General features: G+C 51.7%; 2 protein-coding genes and 1 long non-coding RNA gene across 4 annotated transcripts in view; 2 read left to right on the top strand and 1 right to left on the bottom strand.

Annotated features, from left to right (window-relative positions):
• The first annotated feature begins 4946 nt into the window (after positions 1-4946).
• Positions 4947-12594, top strand: B9D2 (B9 domain containing 2). Its single transcript, XM_004388741.2, has 4 exons — positions 4947-5124; positions 6036-6127; positions 8852-8977; positions 11982-12594. The coding sequence occupies exons 2-4, from the start codon at positions 6040-6042 to the stop codon at positions 12293-12295; spliced, it is 528 nt and encodes a 175-aa protein (XP_004388798.1). The 5' UTR covers positions 4947-5124; positions 6036-6039; the 3' UTR covers positions 12296-12594.
• LOC111822829 (uncharacterized) lies at positions 10763-16309 on the bottom strand. Its single transcript, XR_002825933.1, has 3 exons — positions 16238-16309; positions 11280-11468; positions 10763-10791 (listed from the first exon to the last, which is right to left on the bottom strand). It is a non-coding gene; the product is annotated as an uncharacterized LOC111822829 (long non-coding RNA).
• Positions 13465-27568, top strand: part of TGFB1 (transforming growth factor beta 1) — a 22971-nt gene continuing 8867 nt past the window's right edge. Inside the window, exons 1-5 of one of the 2 annotated variants that reach the window (XM_004388740.3) lie at positions 13465-14640; positions 17678-17838; positions 19137-19254; positions 20971-21048; positions 21467-21617. In XM_004388740.3, coding sequence (XP_004388797.1) covers positions 14286-14640; positions 17678-17838; positions 19137-19254; positions 20971-21048; positions 21467-21617 — 863 coding nt within the window. In that variant the 5' untranslated portion in view covers positions 13465-14285. Of the gene's footprint in view, positions 14641-17677; positions 17839-19136; positions 19255-20970; positions 21049-21463; positions 21618-27568 lie in introns of both variants that reach the window. The other variant, XM_023742680.1, reaches the window with a different exon arrangement.

Raw genomic sequence — 27568 nt, 5'->3', positions numbered from 1 at the left:
GAACAATGGGAATTCTAGAACACTTAATTCTGCTCGTGAGGGACCTGTACATAGAGATCAAGAGGCAGTTGTGTATATCTGCATTGTGGATCATCTTTATATATGTGTATGTGTGTACATAGTCTACAAATATATATGTGTGTGTGTATGTATATATATATGTGTGTGTGTGTGTGTGTGTGTGTGTATATATATATATCGCATCACATACTTTGGACATGTTATCAGGAGGGACCCGTCTGTGGAGAAGGCCATCATGCTTGGTAAAGTGGAGGGTCAGCGAAAAAGAGGAAAACCCTCAATGAGATGGATTGACACAGTGGCCCCAACAATGGGCTCAAGCATAACAACGGTCATGAGGATGGCACAGGACTGGGCAGTGTTTTGTTCTGTTGTACACAGGGCCGCTATGAGTTGGAACTGACTCGATGACACCTAACAACAACAACAACAGCAGCATATAGTAAAACCTGCAAATGGCAGAACCTGTGTAAGGTGGAAACCCATTCGAGAAGGTAAACTCAAATATTTTCTACTAAAAGGAGTGATAGAAAAGTGGTAAGGCTGCATCCTGTCAAAGGTGGTAAACTTGCAAGACCTGGAAAAGCAAGGCAGTCCTATCAAGTTCCAGCTCTCCCACGTTTCACTGTGTGTGTATATGTATATATATATATCCTACAAATCCATAAGAAAAAGACAACTTAGCACAAAAGCAGGCAAAATACTTGGACATGTCACAAAGGAGGAAATCCAAGGGAACAATGCACATATTAAAAAGGTGCTCAGTTTCTTCAGTCATCAGGGAAATGCAAATTGAAACCACAATACAATACCAATACCACACCCAGCAGAATGGCTAAAATGAAAAAGAAAAATAATACCAAGTGTTGGCGAGGATGTGAAGGAGGGGGAACTCTCAGACACCACTGGTAGGAGTGAAAACTGGTTCGATGACTTGGAAAACTGGCAGTTTCTACTATAGCTGAACATATCCTATAACCCAGAAATTCCACTCTTTTGATGTGAACATATGTCCATCAAAAGAAGATGAATTCCCATCAACAGTAAGATAAATAAATTGTGGCATCTCTGCACAATGGAACTACACAGCAATGAGAATGCAAGATCCAGAGCTACATGTAACATCATTGGTGAATTTTACAAAGAAAATGTTGAGCAAAAGACAGAAGACAAAAAAGAGTACATACTGTATGATTTCATTTATATAAACCACAAAAAACAGGCAAAACGAATCAATGTTTTTAGAAGTCCAGTTTGTTGCCACCCTTGGAGACATCCTGGAAGAGGCATGTGGGGAATCCTGGGGGTGGCTGGTCATGTTCTTTTCTTGAGCTGCGTTCTGGTGACCAGCTGTGTTCAGTTTGTGAAAATTAATCAAGCTGCTCACTTAGGATTTTTGCATTTTTCTATACATATGTTACACTTTTAAAAAGACCTTTACACTGACTGCTCTGACCAGGATCACAACAGAGGGTTCTGGACAGAGCTGGAGAAGGATGTAGACCATAATTCTAACTCACAAAAAAAAGGCCAGATTTACTGGCCTAAAGAAGACTGGAGAAACCCGAAGAGTATGGCCCCCAGACACCCTTTTAGCTCAGTGGTGAAGTTATCTCCAAGGTTCACCGTTCAGCCGGGAGTGGACAGCCCTGTAAAACCAAGTGGGACTAATGAGGTACAGTAGTCCAGTGACATGGGCCAGAAGGCAGAAGGGGACAAGGAAGCTGGTGATAGGGAACCCAAGGTTGAGTAAGGATATTGTTGATGTGTTGTGAGATTGTTAACCATTGTCATAGGGCAACATGTGTAGTAACTGTTAAATGAGAAACTATTTTGTTCTGTAAGCTTTCATCTTAACTGAGAATAGCAGCACAATTGGAAGAGCGTAGTCAATATCACTGAACTGTGCATGTAGAAATTTTTGAAATGGTGTACTTTGGCTATGTGTATTTTCACCAAAAAAAAAAAGGTTGAGAAGTTAGAGGGTTGACATGTTGTGGGGTTGTTAACCAATGTCATAAAACAATATGTGTACTACTGTTTCATGAGAAACTATTTGTTCTGTAAGCCTTCACCTGAAGTACAATTAAAAAAAAAAAAAGTTAGACCTTTACATACTGATGTGGATACATGTTTAAGATACATCACTGAGTGAAAAAAGGTAGGTGTAAAACAATCTGTAAAATATGCTAGTTCATTAAAATAATAAAATCATCAATAACAGCAAACATATTTTAATGCTTTCATTGTTCTAAATTTATTACATATATGTATTAGTTATCTATTACTGCGTAACAAATTACCCCCCCAAAACTTACTGGCTTAACACAATAAGCATTTATTATCTCACAGAGTTTCTGCAGGTCATGAATTTGGCAACAGCTCAGCTGGGTGGTTTTAGCTCAGGGTCTCTTACGAGGTTACAGTCAAGATGTTGGCCAGGGCCACAGCCATCTGAAGACTTGATTAGGGCTGGAAGATCTGCTTCCAAGATGGGTCACTCACATGGTGCTGGTTGTTGTCAGGAGCCCTCAGTTCTTCCCCATTTAGGTCTGTCCACTGGCTGATTCACTGTCCTCACGACATGGTGGCTGACTTCCCTCAGACTAAAGGATCCCAGAAAGGCAGCGAGAAGTATTATGGATTGAACTGTGCCCTGCCCCAAATATATGTTCAAGTCCTAACCCCTGGTACCTTTGATCATGACCTTGTTTGAAATAGGGTCTTTGAAGATGTTATTAGTTAATATGAGGTCATACCAGAGTAGGGCGGATCCTAATCCCACCTGAGTGGAGTCCTTCTGAAAGAGAAGAGATACCATGTGACCCTGCAGCTGCAAGTCAGGGAATGCCTGGGCTGCCAGAAACAAGGAGAGAGGAAGGGAACAGATTGTCTCTGAAAGCCTCAGAAGGAATCAACACAGCTAACACCCTGATCTCGAATTCTTAGCTTCCAGAACTGTGAGACAATTTCTGTTGTTCAAAAGCCACCCCCTTTATGGTATTTTGTTGCAGCAACTCTAGGAAATAAAACACGGAGGAAGCCTCAATTCCTTTTATGACCTAGTCTTGTTATTCACATCAACACTTCTACCTTGTTCTGTTGGTTAGAAGCAAATCACTAAGTCCAGCCCAGGGAATCAAGCTCCACCTATTGAAGGGAGGGGTGTCAAAGAATCTGTGGACATATTTTTAAACAGCTTCATACATTAACTCATTAAGTCCTCATAATACCCCAATGAGGTGAGTACTGTCATTCATTTCTATGTTACAGATGAAGAAACTGAGGTACAGAGAGGCTAAAGGTCACACAGAAGGAATAGAGCAAAGACTTAAATCCGGGAAGTTAACCTGCGGGGTCTGTTTTCTTAATATTAACGGAGGAGTCCCTGGGTGGTGCAAACAGTTAATTCGCTCAGCTGCTAATCGAAAGGTTAGCCATGGTGCCTTAAAAGAAAGGAGATCTACTTCCAAAAAACCAGCCATTGAAAATCCTATGGAGCACAGTTCTACTCTGACACATACGGGATTGCCATGAGTCAAAATTGACTGGATGGCAACTTGTTTTCTGGTAGTATTAACCAATAGGGAAAAAATCAGTTGAACACCATTAAGAACACTGACAGGACTTGATGACCACTTGAGTGGAGAAGAGATAGAGCCTAGGATGACACCCATGTACAACTTCCACACTTCTTTGATATTGGGGGCCTGTCGCTATGAGTCGGAATCAACTGGACGGCAACGGGGTTGGGGGCCCTTTTTCTTTTTTTTTTTTTGGTATCCAAGAAAGGCAGGATAGCAGAAAAGTTAATAATTTAAGTTAGGGTCAGAGTCAGAGAGATCTATGATCAATTTGGCTTAAGGCAAGTAATTTTACCCTAATTTCTTCATTTTAAACGGGGCTGATAGTACCTACCCCGTAGGCTGTAAGTAAGGATTAAAGGAGATAATACATGTAAAAGAGTCAGTACAGGCTGGCAGAGGAAGCGATCAATAAATGGTGCTGTTTAATATATATTTATTAATTAAATATTATCCTATTGAATTATTTATATAAATTTTATTGTATTGAAATGTCTCTCCCCCATAATTTTGAGTTGGTGACTCAAAAGACTCCCTGTTTTGCTAAAAGTGGGGAATAAGTTCTCGCTGGACTCCTGATTTGGGCTGAAGGAGTAAATCTATTTCAACTAGATTTAGAAATAAAGTGGGAAAGGCAGTGCTCAAGAATTCAGACCATGTGAGTACTTTTGGCTCGGGTCCACTCTCCATGCACCCACTACATGGATGGGATAACTGAGACCCACACATGAGCGGGGCTACAAGACAACTTACTGGAAGAGTTCAATCTTCAAGAACGGGATTTTCTGCAGATAAAGGGGTCCTCAGTTGCTCACTTTTCATTCACCCCTCCCCTCTTGCTCAGAAACAGCAATTAGCGTGAAGAACTGCAGTTTTTCTGAGAAGGAAGTTGGATTTATCAGTCTTTTGTGAACCTGGGTCGCCGTGAGTCAGAATCTACTGTACGATAATGGGTTTGGTTTTTGGTTTTAAGAGGCCTGAGGGAAGTTAAAAACGGAAGAAAAACCCTCTCTGAATGCGGAAGGGTTTTTTCCAGTTACGAGACAGGGAGACGCACACAGTGTCAGGGGAAGGAATCCCCCTCGGCCTTGGCTCAAGTCTCCGATCCGTGGTCTTGATGGATTTGTGTGTTTTCTGAAGAGAGTATCCGGGAGAAAGTGTCGGCGCTCAAACAATCCCAGCCACACTCCAGATGGCAGCTGCTCGGCCACGCCCTCAATGGCGGAACCTCGGGCTGATGGGGATAGATGCTGTTTTCCCGAACTGGAGCGAGACAGGGGGAGAAAACGTCCGTCACAGATCCACCCCGCCCCCCGAGGACGGCGAGGGCCAATGAGCGGAGCGCAGGGCGGGTACTAGGCCAGGGGTGGAGGCTGCTGTTGCCCTAGCAACAGCTACGGATACCGGAGGCGGGCGCGGCCGCGGAGGGATCGGCTTCTGAGATCTCTCGCTGCTTAGAAGGTGCTGGGAGAGGCGGGAGCCAGGCCTGGGAAGTCGGCGCCCTCGGAGAGAGGGACAGGTCAGACTCAGGAACTACAATCCCCGATGCTGGTTTCGCCGCTATGAGTCGGAATCGACTCCGGCAGTGGGTTTGGCTTTATGGTTTTTAACCGTTAGGCGCGCTAAGGTCGGAGTAACGCATGCGCTGTCATGAGGGGCGAGGCTAAGGCACTTACAATGCATGCGCCTCTTGGAACTTGGGGCCGACGTGACCCTAGGAGGCGGGGTTCTTACCCCCGTGGGCGGAGCCTTAGACCCCTGGGCGGGACTTCCCGCTGGACTGAGCCCAAACCAAACCAAACCAAACCCATTGCCATCGAATCGATTCTGACTCCTAGCGACTCTGTAGGACAGGTTAGAGCTGCCCCATAGGGTTTCCAAAGAGCGGGGAGTGGTTTCGAACTGCCGACCTTTTGGTTAGCAGCCGAGCTCTTAACCACTGCCCCTCCAGGGCTTCGTGGACTGAGCTAGAGGTACCCAAAACCAAACCAAACCAAACCCCTTGCTGTGGAGGCATTCCAATTCATAGCGACCCTATAGGACAGAGTAGAGCTGCCCCGTAGGGTTTCCAAGGCTGTAATCTTACGGAAGCAGATGCCACATCTTTCTCCCGCAGAGTGGCTAGTGGGTTCTAACCCCCACCTTTTGGTTAGCAGCTCTGAACCACTGTGCCACCAGGGCTCCTTGAGTTGGAGGAAGTTATTTTGTGGTGAGGCAGAGTTAGACGCTAGCTACTCTGCCCAGCACTCCCATTTTTCCTGGGTTCTCCTGGGGAGACAGGGTGGTGGTTAAGAGCGTAGCCTCAAGGATTTGACAGACGTAGCTTGGAATCTTGGTATTGCCATTTACTCAGTGGGCCTCAGTTTGCCTGTCTATCAGATGGAAAAAATAATGCTTCACAGGGCTGTGATTATATTTTTCCCCTCCCAGGGCCATGGCTGAGGTGCACGTGATTGGGCAGATCGTGGGGGCCACTGGTTTCTCAGAAAGTAGCCTCTTCTGCAAGTGGGGCATCCACACAGGTATTCCTGGGTCTGGTTTGTTTCCCCACCAAGACCCTGTGCCCAGAGGCTCCATGCTCCCCCCTTGACCCCCTGACCCAGTCCCTGATCCTCACCTTCCATCCACCCTCAGGACTCAGCTGTCCACATGAGTCTTGGGCTCCCTTCATATTCTGGCCCTGAGGGCTCTGTCTTCCACCCTAGGAACCAACAGCTTCTAAGGTTACGGGACTGTAGGCTAGACCCTCCCACCCCCACCCCACTTCAGTTCTCAAAATCTAGGCAGCCCAAATCCCCTGCTGGGACTTCACTAGTTGTCTGAAGGATGCCGTGGGACTCTCCCCTGTCTTAATAATAATTCTTTGGTTAACAGCCTCTGTTATTCAGTTCTTACTGTATAGTGGAAATTTCCATGCTCCATTAACAGAGGAGAGCCCACCTTCTGGTATTCACAGTTCTCTTGGAGAAGGTAGGAACTGGCAGTCAGCGACATCCATCCACACAGGCTTAGAGGGGGACCCCAAAGCCCCCAAGTTTCATGCCTCCCCATCTGAGGCAGTATGCATAGTAATTAGGACCACGGACCACCATATCTGGGTTCAGATACTAACTCCACCTATTAATTGGCGGCCTTTGGCCTTGAACTCTCCGAGCCTCTGTTTCCTTGTCTGAAAATGAAGCTAAATAGCCGAGAGGCAGCACAGTGTCCAGATGAAGAGCACAACCGCCTGTGCTCAAAACCAGCTGTTGCTTATTAATTATGTGCCCTTGAGCACTTCTCTTTGCCTCGGTTTCCCTATCTGAACAATGGGAACAATAATGGAATTTACCTCATGGGGTTGGTGTGAGGACTGTATAAACATCAACAGCGCTTAGAGCAGGCGCTGGCAGGGAGTAAGTGCTCAGTGTCTGGCTCTTTTAAGCCTTTGATGGGGTTTTGTTTGTAAAGCCTGGTGTGTGTTGCGCGGCCCGTGCAACCGATGTGGTTATTTCCATCAGCACCCCTTCAGGCTCTGGGTCCTTTATGATTTCACTGGTAGGTGGGGGAGTGGTCGAGATTCCCTGGGGAATTGGGATCCTCCCGCAGAGTGGCTAAGAGGCAGGCTCTGGAGTCAAACTGGGTTTCCAGTGTGGGCCCTACCACTCAGCTGCCCTGGGGCCCTGGGCACGTGCTGTTGCCTCAGTTTCCTCATCTGTGTGTTGGTGTTGTTAGGTGCTGTTGGGTCCGTTCCGACCCGGAGCGACCCTGTGTCCAGCAGAGAGAAACATGGCCCAGCGCCATTGTCACAGTCCTTGCCATGTTTGAGCCCGTTGCTGCAGCCACTGTGTGAAACTGTGTATATAGTGGGGGTGAGATCCGTCCTTCGTAGGGTTCCTGGGAAATCTCATATGTGAAGAGCCTGACTCAGGGCCTGACACTGCTCATTCAGTCTTGTGGGAAGGTGGCTAACATGGTTTTTATTAGTTCAGGGAGGGAGTTGTAGGGACCTGGGGGATCGTCCAGCAGAGAGCTGAGAGGCAGTTTGATTGGGCTTCACAGTAAGACAGTGCTGAGCTTGAATCCAGCTCCACTGTGGGGCCTCGGTCTGCCCAAGTGCCTGGCACACAGTAGGCACTCAGTAAATGTTGGTGGAATGAATGACCAAGTGATTTTCCTTGGCAGAGCCTGGTCCTTTACCTGTAAAACAGGGATTATATTAGCACCCACCTCTTAGATCATTCATTTGTCCAACAAATATTTATTGAGTGCCTTCTGTATACCAAGCGCGGGGTTGGAGGTCCTAGGGATACAGCAGTGCACAAGTGCCGCACTCTCTGGGGGCTCCCAGTTGGGGACACAGGAAATAAGCAAAGAAGTGAGCGCAGGGACTTTAGCTAGTGGTCGGTGCTGGGAAGAAAGGAGATGGGAGGATGTGATGGGGACTCATTTTTGCATCGGAGTGTCAGGGAGAGCCCCTCTGTGGAAGTGGTGCCCAGCTGAGGCCTGAAGGATGAAAAAGAGGCAGCCACTGGGAGATCCAGGAGCAGAGCTTTCTAGGCAGAGGGAACAGCAAGTGGAAAGGCCCTGAGGGGGGAATGAGCTCTCTTGGTGGCGTGGCGTGTTGGGGAACAGAAATAGGAGCAGTGAGGCTGGCGGGGTGGGTGATGGGAGATGAGGGCAGGAAGGTGGACACGGGCCAGGCCATGCAGAGAGTCTGAGCTGGGGGGTGGGGTGGCCAGGGTGGGATTAAGAGTCCTAGAGGACAGATTAAATTCATTACCGAAAGCGATTAGCACAGCACCTGGCATTTAGTAAGCACTCAAGGCATTTTTGCTATTACTATGCACCTTCGCGGTACGCCTGCCTGTGCAGAATACTTTTCACCTCATCTTAGTCCGTGGTCTAGGCCCATAAATATGGAGCGGGGATAGTAGTGAAAAGATATTTCATCCAGCACTCACAATGCTCCAGACACTGTTCTAAGCGCTCTGTGCGTATTAACTCGCTTAATCTTGTCACAGACTATGAAGAATGCATTATCGTTACACCCATTTTACAGATGGGAAGACTGAGGCAGAGAAGGGTAACTTGCCAAAGGTCCCAGAGGCGGGAAGAGTTAGTGCCAGGATTTGAACCCAGACATTTGACTCCAGAGCCTGTGTTTTGTAACCCCTGCCCCCAAATGTTAGGGAGAAACGGGGTCCTACAGCCACAGTGACATGACCCTTCTCTGCCCCATCTCAGTGTCCTGGTTCTCCTCGCAGGGGCGGCATGGAAGCTACTGTCGGGCGTGCGGGAGGGCCAGACGCAGGTGGACACCCCCCAGCTGGGGGACACGGCCTACTGGTCCCACCCCATCGACCTGCACTTTGCCACCAAAGGCCTCCAAGGTGGGTTCCAGGCGTGGGCCCTGGGTCAGGCTGAGGGGAAGGAGGCTAATAGCACCCTAGCTGCTGGGATGAGAACACCAAGTCTTGGCCCTGTGCCCCGTTCCTATTTGGGTCCCTTTCCCAGCCCAGCCTGGCTCCAGAGAGGCTGAGCTGAGGCATCCCCAGGCGGCATCTCAGGGGATTCCCAGTGTGAGGGGCTGGGGCAGAGACCAGGGATGCACGGGGAGGTGGCAGCCAGGGTCGGGTGGGGGGAGATGGCCTCTCAGTGAGGAGGAGACAGAGGGAGAGAGTCTCCCATAAAGAGGAAGCTGGGAGGGGGTTTATGACGGAGAGAGAGACAGACAGTGAGGTCTGGCTGCTGCTTTTCAGGGAGGAGCTTGAGAGCAGAACCTCAGAGGGGAGATGAGTATGTGGGGGAGGAAGAGTATCAGAAAACATTTTCTGGTGGAAAGTTTGCGTTATCGCAGAAGAGCAGATTCCAGGACTGGGAAATAACCAAAAACCAAACCCACTGCCGTCCGGTCGATTCTGACTCATGGCAACCCTGTAGGACAGAGTAGAACTGCCCCGTAGGGTTTCCGAGGCTGTAAATCTTTATGGAAGCAGACTGCCACATGTTTCTCTCATGGAGGGCCTGGTGGGTTCAAACCACCGACCTTTCGGTTAGCAGCTGAGTGCTTTAACCACTGCACCACTAGGGCTCCCTATGTTAGATGGTGCCGGTAAGATATCAGTGACTGAGACAGCCCCAGCCCCGTCCTCATGTGGTTTCCCATCCAGTGGAGGACACAGGCCTGTCCCCACACAGCAACAGCCCAAGTGGACAGGGCTGGGGTGGGGGGCCCCTGGGGACTGGGAACCAAGAAGAGATTCCTGACCCTGTCAGGGAGATCAGGGAGGGCTTCCTGGAGGAGGAGACATTTGAGCTTTGATGTGAAGGGCTAGTAGGCACTAATGAGGCGGAGGATGGAAGAGAATTCCAGGCAGAGAGAGCTGTGGAAGGCTCAAAGGGAGAGCGAGCCAGGGGCATTTGAAGGACTGAGGGAGAGTGTAGGAGGTGGCAGGGAGTGAGCTGGCAGGGGACAGGCCATGCAGGGCCTTGAAAGCCAGGCTGAGGGGCTGAGGCCGTTTGGAGGCACTGGGCAGCCAGAGCAGGTGATGAACAAGTTGTATTTCACTTTTAAAAGATCCTTCTGGCTGCCGAGTAAGCAATGAATTGGGAGGATGAGACAGGTAACTGTCCCCCAGTGTTGGTGTCATCCTCACCTCGTCTTGTCTCAGCCCTGCATTCTGTTCATCAGGAAACCCCATCAGCTCAACCTGTGAACTACATCCTAAATCCCACTACATCTCAGACCATTCTCCCCCAGCACCTGATCCGTCCACCTTCATCTCTCACCTGGGCTATTGTAGCATCTCCCTGGCTCACCCCCGGCCCCACCGTAATCTGTTCCCCACACGGAACCAGCGGGACCCTGTGAACACCCAAGTCAGATCACGTCCCTGCTCTGCTCAGAACCCTCCCCGGTCCCCATCCCACTCGGTAAAAGCTAAAGTCTTCCCATGGTGTCTTAGTTATCTAGTGCTGCTAGAACAGAAATACCACAAGTGGGTGGCTTTAATGGACAAATTTATTTTCTCATACTTTAGGAAGCTAGAAGTCCGAATTCAAGGTGCCGGCTCTAGGGGAAGGCTCTCTCTCTCTTTTGGCCTTGGGGGAAGGTCCTTGTCTCTTCGGCTTGTTTCCTGGTTCCTTGGAGAGCTCCATGTGGCTTGGCATCTCTTTTCTCCCATCTCTGCTTGTTTAATCTCTTCTATATCTCAAAAGAGATTGACTCAATATACACCCTATACTAGTCCTGCCTCATTAACATAACAAAGACAACCTGTTCCCAAATGGGATTATAACCACAGGCATAGAGGCTAGGATTTACAACACATATTTTTTAGGGGACACACTTCAATCCATAACACATAGATTACGGGGCTCTGCACCATCTGGCTCTCACCTCCTGCCCCTCTCTCCCTGACTCACTCCAGTCCAGCCCCACTGGCCCCACCAGGCATACTCCTGCCTCAGGGCCTTTGCACTGGCTCTTCCTGCTGCTGGGCATGTTCTTCCCCTAGATGTCCACATGGCCCCCTTCCCTCCTTTAAGCCTTTGTTCATATGTCACCTTCTCAGTGAAGCCTTTCTGGACCACCCGTTTGTAAAGCTGCATCCCCACCCTTACCCTACCCTGCTTAATTTTCCTCCAGAGCGGTTCTCACCATCGGACATACCCTATAATTTACTTATTTACCATGTTCACTGTCTAGGATGTCAGCTTCTCAGGGGCAGGAATTTCTGTCTGTCTTGCTCATGCTGGATCCCCAGCTCCTAGAACAGGGCCTGGCGCAGAGGAGGAGCCCAGGACGGAGGGTGAGCCGGGGCCAGGTCTCCAAGGGCCTTGGCCACCAGACCGAGCAGCCAAGCTGTATCCTGAGGAAACCTATGGAAGGGGGAGAAAGATGCTGTCAGCTGCCAGCTGGAAGGGGGGTTGGAGAAGACAAGACAGAAGGCCGAGTCAGGGAGGTGTACTGGGTGGGGCCGTGGGGATGGAATGGGGAGGCATCTGGGACAAGGCCCAATGCTCTGATCTGAGGACTAGGGAAGCAGTGGGGCCACCCTGAGATGGCGACACAGAGGAGGCCTGTGGGTGCCACAGGGGCCAGATCTGAAGGGTCCTGAATGTCAAGGAGGTTGGACTTTATACTGAGGGCACTGGGGAGCCATGGAAAGGTTTTGAGCAGAGGAGGAACATGGATTTAGAGAGATCCCTCTGGCTGCTGTGTGGGGGTGGACCAGAAGGTGGAAAACCAAGGAGGAGGCTGGGGCAAAACCTGGGGAGGGGTGGACGGAGGAGCGGGCTGGGGTCTCCAGTGGGTATCAGGGCAAGGGGATCGGGGAGCAGGAGGCTGGACTGCGCCCATCCCTCCTTTCCTTGCTCCCTCCTGTCCTGCAGGCTGGCCCCGGCTCCATCTCCAGGTGTGGTCCCAGGACAGCTTCGGTCGCTGCCAGCTTGCTGGCTATGGCTTTTGCCATGTGCCCAGCAGCCCCGGCACCCACCAACTGGACTGCCCCACATGGCGGCCCCTGGGCAGCTGGCGGGAGCAGCTGGCGCGGGCCTTCGTGGGTGGCGGACCACAGCTGCTGCATGGGGACACCATCTACAGCGGGGCTGATCGCTACCGCCTGCACACGGCTGCTGGCGGCACAGTGCACCTCCAGCTTGGCCTGCTGCTGCGCCACTTCGACCGCTACGGAGTTGAGTGCTGAGGGACTCCGCCTGCAACATCTGGCCCCCACCCACGATCGACGCCTGATGAGGGACGGGACGGTACAGTGGCCAGGAGCTTGGGATCTGGTGTCGACTGGAACTGACTCCAGCCAAGGCATGGTGTAGCTACTTCAAGCCAGTGATTGTGCCTCTTGGCCCCAGTTTTCCTATCTGTAAAATGGGGGTCGCGAGGGCGGGGGTCATGGGGCTTGCGTGAGAAGGGGCTGCGTAGCACATGGGAGATGCACAATAAAGGAGCGATTCTTACAGGTGTACCTGCCTTCTTGACTTGATCTGACCTCTGCCCGGGGCTCCCTCCTCCCACTGACACCCTCCCTCCTCAGGACCCATCTTCTGACCAGCTTGCTTCTCCCATCCGCTGTCTCTCTACCTTCAGCTCCCTCCCTGCTCTGGGTGTCTCTCCTCTGACCCCCTCTCCTGCACCCCTACCGTCTGAGCCCTCTCCTCCTGGACACCCCTCTGTCCCCCTTTCCTGCACCCCTACTGTCTGACCCCTCTCCTCCTGGACACCCCTCTGTCCCCCTCTCCTGCACCCCTACTGTCTGACCCTTCTCCTCCTGGACAGCCCTCCTCTGACCCCCTCTCTTGCACCCCTAACGTCTGACCCCTCTCCTCCTGGACGCCCCTGTCCCCCTCTCCTGCACCCCTAACGTCTGACCCCTCTCCTCTTGGACACCCCTCTGTCCCCCTCTCCTGCATCCCTACCGTCTGACCCCTCTCCTCCTGGACACCCCTCCTGTGACCCCTTCTCGCCCATCCCTATCCTCTGACTCCCATCCATCTTCTGATCCCGTTTCCCCTGTGTCGCCTGTTTTTGCCTGAGCCCTCCCCGACGGGTCCTCATTCTCTCTCTAACCCCGCACCCTAGTCGCTGCTTTTGTAGCTCTCCGCCGCCAGGAGGCAGCACCTTGTTCGTGGGGCGGAGCCGGGTGCCCGTCCCCTTCCCCCTAGGGCTGGAGGGACCCCCCTCGGAGCCCGCCCACTCGAGATGAGGATGGTGGCCCGGCCCCCCCCCCCGCCTTCCCTCTGGGGGCCGCCCCCGCCCCGCGCGCTTCCTGGGTGGGGCCGACGCGGCTTCAAAACCCCCGCCGCCCCAGCCGGTCCCCCGCCGCCGCCGCCTCTCGCTCCCCGGGCCGTACCCCTCCCTCCTCCCGCCGCGGATCCGCCAGACAGCGAGGCCCCCGGCCGGGGGGAGGGGGGACGCCCCCTCCCGGGCACACCCCCGGCTCTGAGCCGCCCGCGGGGCCGCCTCGGCCCGAAGCGGAGGAAGGAGCCGCCGAGGAGCAGCCCGAGGCCCCAGAGTCTGAGACGAGCCGCCGCCGCCCCCGCCGCCGCCGCCACTGCGGGGAGGAGGAGCGGGAGGAGGGACGAGCTGGTTGGGAGAAGAGGAAAAAAAAGTTTTGAGACTTTTCCGCTGCCGCTGGGAGCCGGAGGCGAGGGGACCGCTTGGCGCGGCGCTGCCCCCGAGGAGTCAGGATTTGGGGACTCCGGACCCTCCTCCCGCCTCGGACGCTTGCTCCCTCTCTGCCCCCCACTCGGCGCCCCCCAGGCGCCCCATTCCGGACCAGCCCTCAGGAGCCACAAACCCGGACTCACGCGAAGACTTTTATCTCCCCCAGACCTCGGGCGCACCTCCCTGCACGCCGCCCTCTATCCGCAGCCTCTCTCCTGAGCCCCGGAGCACCCAAGGACGCTTCTCCCCCGGGAGACGGGATCTCTCTCAGAACTTCCTCAGCTTCCCAATTCAAGGCCACCCACCCTCTGGTTTCAGATCTTGCCCATCTCGGTTTTTCCCGTGGGATACCGAGACATCCCCCTGTCAGAGCCTCCCTTCCACCTCTGCTCCCTTCTCTCCCCAGACCCTCCTACCTCCCCCTGGGAGACCCCCAGCCCCTGCAGGGGCGGGGCCTCCCCCCAACCCCATCCCGGTTCGCGCCCTCGGCAGTGCCGGGGGGCGCCGCCTCCCCCATGCCGCCCTCCGGGCTGCGGCTGCTGCCGCTACTGCTGCCTTTGCTACGGCTGCTAGTGCTGACGCCGGGCCGGCCGGCCGCGGGGCTGTCCACCTGCAAGACCATCGACATGGAGCTGGTGAAGCGGAAGCGCATCGAGGCCATCCGCGGCCAGATCCTGTCCAAACTGCGGCTCGCCAGCCCCCCGAGCCAGGGGGAGGTGCCGCCCGGCCCGCTGCCAGAGGCCGTGCTCGCCCTCTACAACAGTACCCGCGACCGAGTGGCCGGGGAGAGCGCTGAGCCGGAGCCGGAGCCCGAGGCGGACTACTACGCCAAGGAGGTCACCCGCGTGCTAATGGTGGAAAGCCACAACAGTGAGCTCGGAAGGGCAGGGGAGCCGGGAGGGGGGCCCCCAGGGGGCGCCGGAGTGCAGGGGTCACGGGGAGGAAATTACTGGCAGAGGAACTGGCAGAAGGAACAGGACCCCCGGGGGCGCCAGGATCAAGGGAAGTACCAAAGAGGGTGGGGCTGAGCCCCTCGCAGTTACCAGGTCTTGAATAGGAGGTCTTGAAGTGGACCGCTTCCAGGGGGCAATAGGAACATGCAGGATCGAGGGGGAGAGTCCCCGTGGAGGGAGAGAAGCAATCCGGGAGGAGGAAGACTAGACAAGAATGCAGGGGTTGTGGAGTGGCGGCTGCAGAGAGGAGAGTTGGGGTGGTAGAAGCGAAGACCCCAGCTTTTGGGAAAAGAGAGGCATGGAGAAAGCTGACCCAGAGATCAGGGGGTCGTGAGGCGGGGAAGATTGAGGAAAGGATAGGAAGGTGGGAGAATGGACCACTTCCAGAGGGCGGGAGAAACACATGGGATGGTGGTGGTGGTGGTGGGGGGATTCTCAGAGAATTAGGGAGTGTGATAAATACCAGGAGAAAGGGACGCAGACTCGTGGGGAGGAGGCTAGCGGGAGAGAAGCGAACACCTCAGGGGGTTGCGGGAGATGTGCGGGAAGGCGTTGTGGGTGCTTCGCATGGGAAGGTGAGAAGTAAAGGATGAAGCCCCGAAAAGGAAGCGACCACCGAAGAAACCTAGACTACAGGGCATGGGAAGGGGTTTACAGAGACGGGAGACAGCGTGGGAAAGGTGGACCGGGGTAGGGGTCGGGGTATAGCAAGCCCCCTGTATGCGCCGGGTGGAAGGGGGTGGGCTAAATGAGGAGTCGAGCCTTCTAAAAGAAGAGGGACGGGTGGCTGGAGGCAACTCTGCAAGCCAGGAGTGAGAACACGGAGCTGGTGGGGTGAGAAAGCCCCACGTGGGCGCCACGCGCGGGGGGAGGAGCCCCGCTTCCGCAAAGGGGAAGGAGAACCCCGCAGAGTTAAAGCTTGGGAGTCAGGACCCCAAAGTCTCAGTTCCTTCCGTGGAGGCTGGGGAAACCCCAGCGTCCGGTCGCCTCGCCCTCCCTTCCCGTGCCCCGGGGGCGGTGGGGGGGGGGCGGGGATCGCGCGCGGAGCCTCGGGGCGAGATGAGACAGGTCCGGTCCCCGCCCTCGCCGCTGCGTCGCCTCCCGCCCGCCCAGCCCACCCCGTTGGGGGCGGAACGACCGCTGGGCCCGCCTGGTCCGCGCCCGCGCGGGGTCCCTGCAGTCCCGGCGCCCCGCGTGGCCCAGAGGCTTGGAGGCAGCCCCCGCGGGGTTCAGTTTTTCGCTAGAGCAGTAGACTTGCTGGTCCCCGGAATACTCGTGCGCCCAGTTTGTGGGTCCAGCCAAATAACATGCCCCCCATCTCGTTCTCTCCTCCTTTTGCGTCCTTCACCTTCGTTGCAGAGTTTCACCGATACACCCCGCCCCTGTTGTTTCTCCCTAGACTGTCTGTCTCTCCCCCAACCCCGTGTGCCTCTGCATCGGTCTGGACGCCTTTCCATCTCTTTTCCTGTCTGTCTGTGCCCCTCCCTCTGTTCGAATCTCCCTGATCCCATTACCATTCCATTCGTCTCGGCTTGTGGGTCTCCCAGTTTCTGTCTCTCCTTTCTCTCTTCCTCTCCCCTTCTCCGCGGTTTCCCCATCTCTCCCTCCCTCCGTGCATCGCCCTGACCCTGCCCGTCCCTCCTTTCTCTCTTCCTCCCTATCTATCTTGCCCAGCCCCTGCTCTCGCCTTCCCTTGAGGTATGCTGAGTAACCGCTGGACCAAGAGTAGGGTTTATTTGTGTGTGTGGGCGCGGGACAGGGACTGATCTGACTGGAGTGAGGAGGAATAGGGGGAGGGGGCTCCAGGAAGAGGGTTCCTCTGTCGTTCCTCCTCAGAGCCACTTTCCACCATCCCTCACCCCCACTGTAGGAGGCCCAAAGCGGTGGCTCCCAAGCTGATCCAGGAGCTTCTGGTCTGCCTTCTGACCCCCACCCCTGAACTTTTCCTAGACTAGAAAATGGTCTAGCTAATTCTCTTCTTCCCCGGCAGCCGTTTTTACCTAGGTATGTGTCATGAACTTCACCTTCTCTAACCAGCTGAGGAGAGAGTTAAGGGAGGAACCAATTAATATTAATAATAATAGTCATTAGCAGGGAGACAGCATAGCCTAGGGATTAAGAGCACACAGTGCCTGCAATCAGAGGGCCTGAGTTTGAATCCCCACTCTGCAGCTTCCTGACCATGTGAACTGGGGGCAAATTGGTGCCTCAGTTTCCCCATCTACAAAGTGGATATAATAGTATTTTCCTCATAGGGTTGTTGCCGAATTTAACTATTTCAATGTTTATGACGTACTTTGAAGAGCTAGCCACTTTAACACGCACATTGAGTGACTGCTGTATGCAGACTCTTGTGCTACGAGCTTTCCCTGCATCATCTCACTTATTTTTCACTGTGATCCTGGCGTGGACCCTCATTTTACAGATGAGAAAGGAGAGTCTGGAGTGGAAGGCAGGGAGCTGGATGTTGTTGCTGTTTCCCAAAGAATAACAGAAAACACAGGCTCAGACAGGGGCTGTGACGCAGCCGGGAGGCAGCAGAGGCGTTGTCTGATCAGAGCAGAATTGTGCTCCATTGGGTTTTCAACGGCTGAGCTTTTGGAAGTAGATCGATTGCCGGGCCTTTCTGCGGTTAACTTGCATTTAAGGCTCCACGTGCTGGGGAGGACTAAGCAAGCAGATCTGCCCCCTTGGTGCCTGCCTTTGACTGGGTGGTCCATGACGGATGATGCTTCATGGGACAGAAGGGCAGTGAGGACCCATTTGACACAGAAGGAAATTGAGACTCAGAGGGGAGAAGCCATTCGCCCAAGGTCACACAGTTAAAAAGTGTTGGCACTGGACTCCAACCCAGGGCTCTCTGCTCTGGAACCTGCTTCTTAGACTTGGGGTGCACCTGCTCCCCTGCCCCTGCCAAACCCCTGCCATCCTCTCTCTCTGCTCTTCCCGTCTAGAAATCTATGAGAAACTCAGTCATGGCTCACACAGCATATATATGCTCTTCAACACGTCGGAGCTTCGAGAAGCAGTGCCTGAACCCGTTTTGCTTTCCCGGGCAGAGCTACGCCTGCTGAGGCAAAGTTTAAAAGTGGAGCAGCACGTGGAGCTGTACCAGGTAGGAGCACCTGCCGGACAGGTGGGCTGAGCTGGGGCGGAGGTGGTGGCCAGTTGGGGCCATAGGAAGGCTGGTGGCCACTAGCTCCATTCCCATGGACTCTGAAGTATTCCAATTGTGGAGGATGGAATAGGTCAGACCGCAGAATCATAGGGCTCTTTGAAACTTCCAGACCTAGCATCCTAGAATGTTAAACACTCAACAGGTTGGAATCTGAGGAGCTGGACTCTTTAAGAATGCAGGACTCTTGAAAGCTGAAGTCTCTTTAAAGGCTGGCACCTCTAGAACTTCTCTGTCCAGTATGGTAGCCACTAGCCACATATGGCTATTTAAATTGATTAAAATGAAATCAAGTTAAAAATTCTATTTCTCAGTCTCATTGGCCATATTTCTAGTGCCCTACAGTCACACACTGGAGCCCTGGTGGCACCGTGGTTAAGAGCTACGGCTGCTAACCAAAAAGGTCAGCAGTTCGAATCCACCAGCAGCTCTTTGGAAGCTGTATGGTGCAGTTCTACTCTGTCCTGTGGGGTCGCTGTGAGTCGGAATTGATTCGACAGCATATTGAACATTCGACCTCCAGCACAGGGGTGTCACACTCTTACAAGAAGAGAACCTTGACCAAGCTTAACTTGTCGGAGACTCGAGAACTCAGCTTTATCCTCTCAGCCCCTAGAGGGTTATATCCCCAGCCCCAGGGATCATTCCATACTATGGCCTTGGCATCAGGAAGTGTCTAGGTTTGTGGCATGTCAGACTCTTGGGTTTGTAGAACCTTAGTCTCCCCGAACTTCTTAGGCTTAGTCAGTGTGGAATTCTTGGAACAATATTGAGCCATGAGCCTTATAGAATAACGTCAAACGTAAGTCCTTCGAAAGTTATAAACTCAGAATTCGGGTGTCAGATTTGCTGAACTATATGCCTAGCAGACTCCAGAAAGTTGGCAGCAGAATCTTAGCATCGTGGGCTGTCCAAGTTTAAGGTATCAGCATTTACCAGCGAGGAAACTGAGGCCTCGAGAGGGAAAGAAAATGCTCTGGTCCCCCAGCAAGGCAGAGGCCGAGCTGCTGACATAGTGCCTTGACTCCCAGCCTGGGGCTCTTTCCGCACCTCTCCTCTCAGGGTGCTGTGGGGGCGAGCGGTTCCTGCAAGGCCCCACAGTGTGGATGTCTGGTAGGGTAGTGTCTGGGGGACGGTCTGGAGGCCATTGGGGGGAAGAGATGGTATGGGGGCGCAGTCAGTGTATGTAGGGGCACGGCAGCATCTACCCACTATTTCTTCCATTTATCATCTCCCAGAAATACAGCAATGATTCCTGGCGCTACCTCAGCGACCGACTGCTGGCCCCCAGCGAGTCGTCGGAGTGGCTGTCCTTCGATGTCACTGGAGTTGTGCGGCAGTGGCTGAGCCACGGAGGTGAGGTCTGCTGACACGCCCCACCCCTCTTTCTCAATGGGTGGACTGCACTGTTTGTCCTGGGGCCAACCTGCCTAGCACACCACTCCCCATGAGCATGTGTGGGTGTCCAAGAGCTGAGACCTGGCCCTCCTGCTGGACACTCAAACCTGAGTGACTAATTCATTAATCCGTTAATGGTTAATAACCCATTTCCTGAGTACCTGCCCAGTGCCCTGCCCTGTGCTGGTTGATGTTAGGGACACAGCAGTGACTGAAGCGGCCCTGTCCTTGCCCTGGAGAGGGCAGGAACACATCTGTGACCAGGCGGTGATGACCTGGAGTGGACTGGGCTGTGACTGGGGAGCCCAGAGGAGGTGCCTGCCCCAGCCTGGGAGTCAGGGAGGGCTTCCTGGAGGAGGGGGCATCTGAGCTAATCTCTGAGGGGTGAGTAGAACCAGTTGGGAAAAAAAGGGACAAGAGCATTCGGGGCAGAGGAAACAGCCTGTGCAAAGGCTGTGAGGCCAGAGAAAGGCTGACACGTTTGATCCATCCAGAAGCTGACTACATCTGTCCTGTTTGTGGCTGAATCCACAGGGCCCGTGTCTCCTTTCATTACCTCTCTATCATTAGTGCATTCATTCAATAAATGCCGACAGGTTCCTGCCCTGTGCCCAGTGGTGTAGGCGACGCAGTGCCAACCAAGACAGACCAGGTCCTGCCCTCAGGGGGCCAATGGTTATTTCCAGACACCTAGGAAGTCTTGCCAGAGTCTTCCCAGAAGAGAAATGATCAAGGCCAGGACAGGGGAGGCACAAGGGTCAGGGCCAGGAATGGGGAGGTGCAGGCAGAGGGGTCAGGGCAGGGTCAGGGAAGCCCTAACTTCTGTGGGAGCCCTGAGAAGGCCCCAGATCCCATGGAGGGGGGTCCCATAGGGCTTCCTGGAGGAGAGTGATTGTGTTGAGACTCCCAGGATAAGTAGCAGATTGGCCAGATGCAAAGATGGGGCCTGGGGAGTGGATGGGGGCTGAGAGGAGTGTTCTGGGCAGCTGGACAAAGGCCTGGAAGGGCTGCGTCTGTGTTGGTCAGTGCTGAGCCCTGAGTGCCCAGTGCCTAGTGCTTTGTGCTCCAGCACGTAGTAGGAGCTCCAACACGTAGTGGGAGCTTAGGAAACGTCATTCACTCATTCATTTGTCCCCCACTGGCTGCTGGGAAAGAGCCCAGGCTTGGATTTGCCTCCCAGCCCTACCTTTTTCCGCCTGTGTGACCCTCAGCAGGTTACTTCCTGTCTGTGCACTCAGCTTCCTTGAGTTTTGGTGAAGATTAAAGAAGTGTCTAGAACAGGGCCTGGCACCCAGGACATGCTCAGTAAATGCTCACTTTAATGACTGTGGGCCAGACCCAGTGGGGAAGGAAAAAACCAAGTATCCACGCCCCATGCAGCTTGCTTTCTGCTCATAAAACCGGAGAAATAAACAGCCAAACACAGACATCAGAGGGGGAGAGAATGAAAGTGAAGTGACAGTGGGGACGGGCCTGTGGTCCTGAGGGACTCCCTGAGGAGGTGACATTTGAGCTGAGGCCAGAAGGAAGGGAGAAAACTGGAGCAAGAGAGGCGCAGGCACAGGGCACAGCAAGTGAAGAAGCAGGAAGGGCTGTGGTTTGTCTCCTCCCTTCCTCTTCCCCAGGGGCCGGGCGAGCTGCCCTCTGACTGGCTCCCTGCCCCCACTCCCACAGGGGAAATAGAGGGCTTTCGCCTCAGCACCCACTGCTCCTGTGACGACAAAGACAGCAAACTCCAAGTGGAAATCAAAGGTGAGGCTGGCTTCCTTGGGCCAGCCCCTGCCTACTGCTTCCCCTTGGCCTCGATCCATCCCTCTGAGTGTGTGTGTGTGTGTGTGTGTGTGTCACACTGATCCATCCCTCTGAGAGAGTGTGTGTGCTTGTTCCTCCCTGGCCCGCCCCCATCATCCTTCTGAGCGTATGTGTCCCTGAGTCTCCTTCCCCCATCCCCCAAACTATCCCTCTGAGTATGTGTCTCCTCTCCCCTTCCCCCATGGATCCACCTTTCTGAGTGTTTGTTTCCCCTACTGCCATGGATCCATCCCTCTGAGTATGTGTCTCCTCTCCCCTTCCCCCACGGATCCACCTCTCTGAGTGTTTGTGTCCCCTACCGCCATGGATCCATCCCTCTGAGTGTGTGTCTCCTCCCCGCCCCCCCACACCAAAGCAGGGCTCAATAACAACCAGCGCAGGGGTGACCTGGCAGCCATTCACGGCATGAACCGGCCCTTCCTGCTCCTCATGGCCACCCCGCTGGAGAGGGCCCAGCACCTGCACAGCTCCCGGCACCGGCGGGCCCTGGACACCAGCTACTGCTTCAGGTGAGCCTTGCAGCCTTTGACTGAGCCCTTCCAGGCTGGGACCCGACTAGTGTCTGCTAACCAGTCACTCTGGGTTGGGCACCTGGCTGGCGCTGTTCCTTGGCTGAGTGTTGCCTTCCGCCTGGAGCGTGCAGGAGATGAGGTCTGAGTCCTAGAATGCTGGAATGTTGGGACTGGGAGTCTTAGAATGTTGGAATTAGGTTACTTTCTTGCTGGAGTGTTGGAATCAGAGACTGTTTGAATTTTGAACACCAAGAAAGTTGGAATTCAATGTCGGGAGGTTGCTATGTTTGATTCCTATCTTGTTGGCAGGTTGGAGTTCTAGAATGTTGGGAATTCTAGAATGTTAGTCTCCAGTATTGTTGAAATCTAGGGAAGCTGGAATGTTGGGATCCTAGAATTTGGGAATTCAGAATTGGAAGGTTGCCCACGTTGGACTTCTGTAGTGTTGGCAGATTGGATTCCTCAAACGTTAGCAGGTTGGAGTCTTTGAATGCTGGGCTCAGAATGGTGGAAATCTGTGTTAAGATATTAGGATTGACAAATGCTGGAGTCAGAGAAAGCCTGACTGTCGGTATCTTAGGCTGTGTTCTCTAAAGAAGCAAAACCAGTGAAGCATATATACATACAGAGAGAGAGAGAGATTTATCTCAGGAAAATAGCTCACATGGTTATACAAGCTGGCAAATCCCAAGTCTGTGGGTCAGGCATCAGGCTGGAGGCTTCTCCTGATTCACATAGCTGCAGGGGCTGATGAACCAAAGATCAGCAAGTCAGATGGCAGGCTGCTGGCTCACAGGCGTTGGAGGCTGATGAATCCCAAGACTGGGGCAATACGGCAGGCTGCTGGCTCAAGTCCCAAGAACCGGAGGTCAGATGATGACGAGCCATATGCAGGATCCAGAGCGAGCAAAAGCCAGCGAGCTTTGCCAGAACATCCGTATATATTGGATGCAGGCCACACCCCTGAGGAAACTCCCCTTATGACTGATTGGCTGATCACATCAGCTCACATCAGGGAGGTGATTACATTATATCACAAAATAGAGCATAACTCCATCATTGCATAACTGCCAAATTACATCATTACATAACTGTCAAACCCCTGAGAATCATGGCCCAGCCAAGCTGACATACAACCTTAACCATCATAGTCCACCCCTTGTCAATTTGGCACCTGTACACATCTTAAACCATACACAACTCTAAATAAAGACAATTACAAAGTCATATTTGTGCCTAACATGGTACAACTAACATGCGTACAACCAAAATACACTAGTCCCATTTACATCTTATATTTTATAAGTGAAGAAAACAAAAATATTTGATGCACGCATACAAGGAAGGAATACTCATAACAATTACATACCTCATTTCTGCAACTGGTCACATGGTTGTAACTGGTATTTAGAACTACCTTCTTCCACCACCCGTTCCTATTCTCTTTGCCCTCAGCAAGAACCTTAGCTGATTGTGGTTCGTTTTCAATTAAGTGCCACCTCTCGGCCCCTACCACCAGGGGGTCCAATCAGCCCCACTGTAGTTAGGTTTCTTAATTCAGTTAGGGCAGTTCCCACTGTCAAATCTGACTTACATGAAATAGCAGTACAGTAGTCTTCCAGGATGCTGGGGCTCCCTTCACAAATTTGCTCCTCACCGTTGTGGTAAAAAGCGTGTCCTCTGGGCACTCCATATGTGGGTCTGTGGGTCTAACTTGTTAAATCCACTCAACATGCCAATTTCCCTAAGCCTTTGGTTACCTTCTTCTACAGTATACCAAGGCAGGTCTGGTACTTCAACTTGATTTAGTGTCGGCCACCTCATAATCCATGCTTCAGTGACCCAACCAAATAAACTGTTAGATCCTTTCCTAACCTCTTAAGCTGAAACACTGAATGAAGAATCTGTGCTTAGTGGGCCCATGTCCATAAACTCGAACCGAACCAACTTTATGTTACTTGCACCATTATCCCACACCCTTAGTAGCCATTCCCACACATATTCCCCAGGTTTCTGTTTGTACATATTTGAAAAGTCAAGCAGTTCTTTTGGAGTGTAGCGTACCTCCTCCTGGGTCACATTTTTTGCTTCACCTTTTTAGCTTGCTGGGACTTAAGTCTAGTTATAGGTCTAAAAGCAAAAATGGGTGCTGGGGATGTGTTCTGAGAACATTCAGCAATGTCTTGTAAGGTATCTGCCTCAAGCGATGCCCCAAGCAATACTCAGATGCCACCCCAGGTGATATCTCAGACAGAGGCCCTTCAGACACAGCTAGGTTAATCTCATCAGTTGGGGGTGGAGAGGATAAAGTGATTTCACTGGGGAGAGTGGTTTAACAGACAAACATGGAGTAATCTCTTCAGATGAGAGTGAGAGGGTTGCTTCTGTTGGCAGGAGTGATTCCATGGAATTTAGGGGCTCAGTGTCCCCAGCTTCCTGATTATCTGCCCATATGTCCCCATCCCAAGTTTCAGGATTCCATTTCTTCCCAATCAGTGCCCTCACTTTAACTTCAGACACCATTCAATGTTGGGAATTCAGCTGGTGTTGTAATTCAGACACTCTTACCATAAGACTCTGGGTTTGGTTTTCGGCAATATCGGCTTTGTTACTACAATAAATAAGAGTTTCTTTCAGGGAACAAGTGGCAACTTTGAGGTTGTTTATGTAGCACTTGAGCTGTGACTCTGAAGCCCTGAGCTCATCTCTTTCTTTCACTGCTTTGTCTAGCGAAAGTAGGACCAACCAACCAGCTTCCTTATTCTTCTCATTCTGACAGAATTGTCAAAAAATATCAAACAGGTTTTCACCCAGGGTCTCGCCTCTCACCAATACTTGATCTATTGGTGGTAATAGTTTGTGTATTTCTATTGTTGCCTCATGCCATGGATTAGCAGTGCCCACTTTACTACTGGAAGAAGAGTCGTCAACATCTTTAAGACTAACCAAACTTGAGAACCAATGTAGAAAACTCATCCTTACAATTTTGTTTCTCTAGAACCACTCTCAGTACCAAATGTCTTAGGCTGAGTTCTCTAGAGAAGCAAAACAGTGAAGCATGGGTGTGCATATATATATATATATATTTATCCCAAGGAAATGCCTCACATGCTTGTAGAAGCTGGAAAGACCCAAGTCCATGGGTCAGGCATCAGGCTGGAGGCTTCTCCTGACTCATGTAGCTGCAGGGGCTGATGAACCCAAGACTGGCAGGTCAGATGGCAGGCTGCTGGCTCACGGGCTGTAGAGGCTGATAAATCCAAGATCAGCAGGTAAGATGGCAGGATGCTGGCTCGTAGGCTGAGGAGGCCAACAAATCCAAAGATCAGAGCAATATAGCAGGCTGCTGGCTCAAGTCCCAAGAATTGGAGGTCAGATGATGATGAGCCAGATGCAAGATCCAGAGCAAACAAAAGCCAGCGAGCTTTGCCAGAGCATCTATATCTATTGGATGCAGGCCACACCCCTGAGGAAACTCCCTTTACAACTGATTGGCTGATCACATCAGATCACATCATGGAAGTGATTACATTATATCACAAAATGGAGCGTAACTGCCAAGTTACATCATTACATAACTGCCAAACCACGGAGAATTATGGTCTAGCCAAGTCGACACACAGCCTTAACCATCACAGTTAGTATCCTGGAAATGTTGAAGGGCAGTGTTAGAATGTTAGAATCTTGGAATGCTGGGATCTTAGAAAGTGGCAGGTTGGACCCTTTGAATGATGGACTCAGAAATGTGGAATATTATTGGACTGCAGTAAGGAAATGTTGGAATTCACGAATGTCAAGATCTTCAAGAGTTGGAACGTGAGAATCCTAGAAAGTTGAAAATCGTTGGAGTGTTAGAATCTTGGGTGCTGGAATATTGCAATCTAAGATTGAAATGTTGGATTCCTAGAATGTTGAAATTCAGGGTTAGAATGTTGCAAATTTAGAATGAAATCTGACCTTGTCCTTCCCCTGCATAAAATGTTTTGGGGTACCTCTGGGCTGTATAGAGGTCCCTGGGTGGTGCAAACATTTTGCACTCAATTACTAACCTACAAGTTGGTAGTTTGAGCCCACTCAGTGACTCTGCAGAAGAAAGGCCTGGCAATCTTTTCATAAACATCACAGCCAAGAAAACCCTATTGAGCAGTTCTACTCTGTAACACCAGGGATTCTCCGTGAGTCCTAATCAACTCTATGGCAATGGAGTTTGTTTTTTGTTTTGTTTTCCGAGCTTTGTTACTTGCTATTCCCCCTGCCAGAAAGCCAGCCCTTCCCTCAGGCTCCTTCATCCCCAGATCCCAGCAACCCCTCGTGAATGAATGGATTGTGACCTTGAGCACCAACAGCACCAACATTACAAAGAGAGACAATCAACCATATGAGCCCCCATAGGCGTGGCCATGACACCATCTAGGAAGTCTTGCCAAAAAATCAAACCTGCATCTGGCCAAGACTCTGGATCTAACTACCAATTTTCCAGAAATATGGGGACAGAGGAACGTGCTAAGCAACACCGTAGGCACGCAGTCAGCAAAACGCAGGTTATGGGAAATTTGACCCAGTTTCTTCAGCCAAAGCAGCGTAAAGGGGGAAGCTAGAGACAGAGAGTACTGTAGAGTTTTTAAAGAATCTTAAGAGACATCTCAATTACAATGTGTAGACTTTACTTGAAGCTTGTTTTATACAGACCATTTGAAAAAAAAAAAAAGACATCTATGAGACGGTTGGGAAACGTGAACACTGACCGGAAGTTTGATGATGATCATCAAGGAAGGATTATTAATTTTTTTTACCTGTCAATCTGGTTGTGTTTTAAAATAGTCCTAATTCTCGTAGAGAAATACATTGAAATATTTATGGATGAAATGATATGATGGCATGCGCTTCAGAATATTCCAGTGGGATCCACACAATGGAGTATTATTCAACCATAAAGAGAAATGAATCCTGATACATGCTATGACATGGAGGAACCTTGAAAACATACCATCCTGAGTGAAACAAGTCAGACACAAGAGGACGAATACTCTGTGATCCTACATAGATAAAATATCTAGACTAGACAAATGCATAGAGACAAAGATTTATCAGTGGTTACCAGGGATTGAGGGAAGTGGTAAATGGGGAGTTATTGCTTCAGGGGTACTGAGTTTCTGTTTAGGGGAATGAAAAACATTTGGAAATGGATAATGGTGATGGTTGCACAACATACCCATTGCCTTTGAGTCGATTCCAACTCATAGCGACCCTATAGGACAGAGAAGAACTGCCCCGTAGGGTTTCCAAGGAGCACCTGGTGGATTCAAACCGCCGACCTTTTGATTAGCAGCCATAGCTCTTAACCGCTATGCCACCAGGGTTCCCTGCACAACACAGTGAACATAATTAATGTCAATGAATTGTACACTTAAAAAATGGTTAAATTGGCAAACGTAAAATAATCAATCCAATGCGGGGAGAGAAAATGGGTAGGGGCAGAGCTATAATGAAATTGGCCGTGAGTTGATGATTGCTAAAGCTGGAGATAGGGACATGACAGTTCAGTATAAAGTTCTCTACTTTTATGTAGGTTTGAAACTTTCTGTAACAATAAGTTTTTCTTATTCAGCTCAAACACCAGGTCTGCTGGGAAGCCTTCCTGACCCCTTTCCCAACATCCAAGGTGGATGTGGGGCCTCTGGGCCCTCCCTTGGGACTCCAAGTAGTTTTCTACCCCTTTACTTAGTCAAGCCCTGCCTTAGTGATCTAGTGCAGCTGTAACAGAAATGCCACAACTGGGTGGCTTTAAAGAACAGGAATTTATTTTCTCACAATTCAGGAGGCTAGAAGTCCGAATTCAGGGCACCGGCTCTAGGGGAAGGCTTTCTCAGTCTGTCAGCTCTGGAAGAAGGTCTTTGTCTCTTCAGCTTTTGCTTTCTTGGAGCTCTCCACATGTCTTAGCATCTGTC

Source organism: Trichechus manatus, unplaced genomic scaffold, assembly GCF_000243295.1.
Source record: "Trichechus manatus latirostris isolate Lorelei unplaced genomic scaffold, TriManLat1.0 scaffold00216, whole genome shotgun sequence".
Taxonomy (NCBI): Eukaryota; Metazoa; Chordata; class Mammalia; order Sirenia; family Trichechidae; genus Trichechus; species Trichechus manatus.
Note: the sequence above shows the minus strand (reverse complement) of the source record. Positions and strands in the feature narration are given on the sequence as shown.